At 35.8% G+C, this 4,479-nt stretch overlaps 1 protein-coding gene across 1 annotated transcript; it reads left to right on the top strand.

The window, feature by feature from the left end:
* Positions 1-1,018: 1,018 nt before the first annotated feature.
* On the top strand, positions 1,019-2,657 carry LOC142623975 (F-box protein At4g35733-like). The gene has a single exon (XM_075797466.1). The coding sequence runs from the start codon at positions 1,299-1,301 to the stop codon at positions 2,409-2,411; it is 1,113 nt and encodes a 370-aa protein (XP_075653581.1). The 5' UTR covers positions 1,019-1,298; the 3' UTR covers positions 2,412-2,657.
* Positions 2,658-4,479: the final 1,822 nt, after the last annotated feature.

Here is a 4,479-nt window from a genome sequence, read left to right as displayed (position 1 = left end):
TCCTCAGAGGATCTTCTATTTTTTTTTTGAAAAAAAGTTAATAATTTGCATTCATTATAATTTGGAAATACTACATTTTTCAATCACAAAAATGTAAACGCATAATAGTCATCACACCCCTAGGTTTTTTGTGATTGAAAAATGTAGTAATTCCAAATTATAATGAATACAAATTATTAACTTTTTCATAAAAAAATAGAACATCCTTTAAGCACGCGTTCAGGCGCATGCTCAGAGGTTAGTCTATACTACTATTTAGGGGCTTCTCCTATTTGGATCAAATTTTTTTTTGTTCCAAAATACCCCTACCCCCTAGGTTTAAATAGAGACAAAATTAAATGATAGTTTGGTAAAAATACATGTCTAACTTGTACTAAAATATTACCTACAAAATAGGAATACTCTTCCCCTAACTCATTTTTTCAAAGCAACTATACATTTGTTTATTTATTTATTTTTAAAATAGAAAAATAGATATGAATTATCAAATGTTTTACTCTAACGGACCCATGTTTTACTCTTAAAAACTAATTTTATTATGTCAAGTGTCAACAACGTTTTGCACTTTTCAATTACCAACTAAAATTTTTTTCCCCTTTTTACAGCCGATTAAATTTATCATGTTTTATTGTTTTACTCCTAAAAAAATTATTTTAATTTGCCAACCACGTTTTCCACTTACTTAATTACTAAATTCAATTTTTTCCCTCTTTCAACAAATTGTAAACTAAATTCAAACTTTTTAAAAGATAAACTCCTACAGTTATTTTTTTATTAGCAGAAAACTTATATAATTATCACAATAATTGCTAACCACGTTTTCCACTTTCTCAATTACCACATATAAAAAAGAAAAAAAAGATTCCCTTTTACTACATATTAGAACTTCCAATACACAAAAAAAAAAAAAAAAAAAAAAAAAAAATTTAATAAACGCGTAATCTAGAAGTCAACCACACAAACACGATTAATTAGTCTCCCACTCCAAAACGTAAACTTTCCTCTAACATAACCTCCTACTACTTTTAACTGGTTATGCTTATCAGTTATCACACCACATCTAAATGTTTCCATCCACCATGAGTGTCTTAAGCAAAAGCTTGTATTATTAATAGGGGTATTACTCAACTTAGCTTAGGAAAATCTTTAAGAAAATTTCAATATTTGCAAGAAAAGTTTCTTGGACCTTACCCCATCCATCATGTGAGAGAAGGAGCAACGCTACCTAACTTTCCCTACTTGGAAGCCCCTTTAGCAAACCCAAATTCCTAAATCAAGTCAACCAAGAAACGCAAGACATGAGCGAGAGTGTGGAATGCTCGGAACTTCCTGAGGAACTGTTACAACCGATCGGCAAAGGCCTCGACACCCGCATCGACATTCTCCGATTCCGCGGTGTCTGTAAATCATGGCGCTCCGCTATTCCTTGCTCCGACTTCATCCCTCGCTTCCCTCTCAATTTTCCCAACCCTTTTCCTCCGCCACTGCGGAGGCGAAGGCGAAGGCTACTCTGGCTAGCTCTATTTCATGATGAAGCTGACCATCTTCACCAGCAAACCGTATGCCTTCTCCACGAAACCATTCTCTATCGTCTAACTCCCTCAGCTTCTTCGGATAAGGGATGGTTGATCAAGGTTGAAGATTGCAAATGCGAAATGCACCTTTTAGACCCACATCGAGAAAGGTACGAATCCGAATCCGAATCCGATTCCCCCAATGTTTTGCCCAACAACTTTGTTTTACTGGACTATGATACCGTCGAATTAGCTAGAGCTCACACCCTTGAAATTCAAAGCCTCATTACAATTGGGCGTGTTAATAAAGTTGTGATGTTCAACGACTGTCATGTTTTTATTGTCTATGGTGACGGTAAATTAGGCCACGCAAAATGTGGGGATGAGAGTTTGACCTGTTTAGGTGAAGACGATATGGAATTCGATGATGTTATTGTGTATGAGGGCCAAGTCTATGTGGTTGATCGATTCGGAATAGGTTGGTGGATCAAAATCAATGATTCGACATTGGATTTGGTTAAATTCTGGAATCCTTGTGGGTCAGATTCTCTGAAGACACAGAAACATTTGGTGGAGTCGGACGGAACAATCTATATTGTTGAAAGATACCTTGATAGGGAATGGAGAGGCCGTCATTATTTCTGTGTGGTTGGTTTCAAAGTGTATAAGAAGAATGAATGCGGTGAATGGGTTTCGGAGGAAAGCTTGGGTGATCGAGCTTTTATTCTACGTAGTGATTGTTCGCTTTCTGCTTCGACTAGAGAATTTTTCGGATACGAGGCGAATTGCATTTACTTCACTCAGCAAAATCGAATTCATGTTTTCAAATTAGAGAATAACAGCATCACCAATGCAGATTTGAAAGAGGACAAAGTTTACAACCAAATCGCTTTGTAAGGAAATTCCTCCAACCCATTATTTGGCGCCATTCATGTTGAATAAGTTTTAATGAATCTTACTGTTGGAGTGTTTTTCTTCACTTGTATTTTCACTAGATTGGAACCCTATGAACTATCTTGTGGTGTGTTTGGTTTTATTGTAAAATTCCTTCCTCATATGTTTCCTATAGTAGTTACTGGTGGTTTAGTATGATTACATACTCAGTTCTATCATCCATGTTGAATAAAAGGAAGATTAAAGCATGATTATGAACTATTATTTTGTAGAAAGTCATAGAATGTGTTTGGATCCACATTTTACTGCTGCGTTTTTATTTTTTTATTTTTTCCTCCCGTGCGTGAACAGTAACGAGTACTGTTCATGCACATGGAGCTACTGTGCAGAGACTAGAGGTACTATTCATTCACTATTTACGCACTGTTCATGGGACCATAAGCACTTTTTCAAAAAAAAAAAAAATGTCCCACAATACTATTTACACATTTAAAAATTATTTTGCTACAGTATTTTCAGTTTTCAGTAGTAATCTTTTACTGAATTGGGTGTATGTATTGCTAGTAGCCATTGCCTAATACTTGAACATCCCACATGTTTCAGTTCTAGACAAGCAAAAAAACTACCCCCCTCAAATATTTTTGGTCACTCTGTTCAAACTATTTTCCATATAGCCTAGTGCTTGTTTTGTCATTGAACATTTATTCAGCAAAGGTGATAAGGATGATTTTCCTGGTTGTGACACAGGGTTGTTTGGCTTGGAGGATGGTATTGCTTTTCCATTGTCAGCTTTCCTTGATATTCTACTATTTTCTAGTCACCCTCAACTTGCTCAAGAATAATACTTGTTCTTTGGGCGGTGGTGTGATGTCAAGTAGCTTCTACCAAAATGTGGCCATGGGTCCAAGTTGGAGAATCATCTTCCCCATACAATCTCCTCTTCAAACCCGAAACCCATACAATCTCAGCACTTCCTTCTCTCTATCTCAAATCATTTTGCTATGGATTCCGATGGGTTTGTTATGGATTCTGATGGGGTTGCTATGGATTTGTGGGTTTCTGTGTTGATCTGGGCGTGAGGGTTATGGGTTGATTTGGACATGGTGGTGGGTTGGGAGCGGTTGATGGTGGGTTTGGATTGACGGGCTAGGTTTGGGTTGGCGTGAGGGCTGGGTTTGTTGGCAATTTTTTTTTTAATGGGTTTGCTGGTGACAGCTCTGATGGGTTTGAATCGACGTGAATTGGAGCTCTGATGGCTCCAATAGCGATTTTTTTGGAATGGGTTGATTGTTGGTTTTGATTTTTTGATTTTTTTGATTTTTTATTTTTTAATGTAGTTTTGGTTTTGGTTTGATGGTGGTGGCGTTGCTTTAGGGTGGTGGCGTTGTTTGATGGTGGTTTAATTTGGTTTTGGTTTGACGGTGGTGGCGTTAAGCCCATGAGAGGCCTTGCTGGTTGTTTTTTTTTTATAATTTTTTTTTATTTGTTCTTGTGCTAGAGGTTGAGGGAGAGAGACGAAAAGGAAAAGAGAGACACAAATAGTAAAAATAATAATAAAAAAGAATATTTAAATAAACTGGGAAAAAAATAGAGTTTTGGGACGTTGGGTGTATTGAAAAATGGTATGATATAATTGATAAAGTAGCTTTTTGAGATGGTAAAATAAGATGAGATGAGATTTACCGTTTTGGATGCTCTCACAGACCCTGAAATAATGGAAGCTTTTTCACTAGATACATTTGTTTTTCCCTTTATTTTAATTCTATTATAGATAGCTTTAAGTTTAATATAATTAAATGCACATTTTTTTATTGCATTCGACAAGTGAGGAGGGGTTAAAATCCATAGAAAGCTCTTGATAACTTAAACATGTGTTTTAAAATCATTTCCTTGGATATCCTTATTAGCTGATTCTTTTATTAATTAAATAACATTTTTTTGTGGTTCTAATGAAGTGTCTAACTTGCATAATCAAGTATATGCTAATTGTGGTTGAGTTCTACCATGTTGTTTGGCAAGTAAGTGCTTCTTGACATGGTTAGCCAATTATATCTCCTTATGCTGATTATAA

This window comes from Castanea sativa, chromosome 2 (genome assembly GCF_040712315.1).
Source record: "Castanea sativa cultivar Marrone di Chiusa Pesio chromosome 2, ASM4071231v1".
NCBI lineage: Eukaryota > Viridiplantae > Streptophyta > Magnoliopsida > Fagales > Fagaceae > Castanea > Castanea sativa.
The sequence above is the reverse complement of the archived record's forward strand: the minus strand, read 5'-3'. Positions and strand labels throughout refer to the sequence as shown.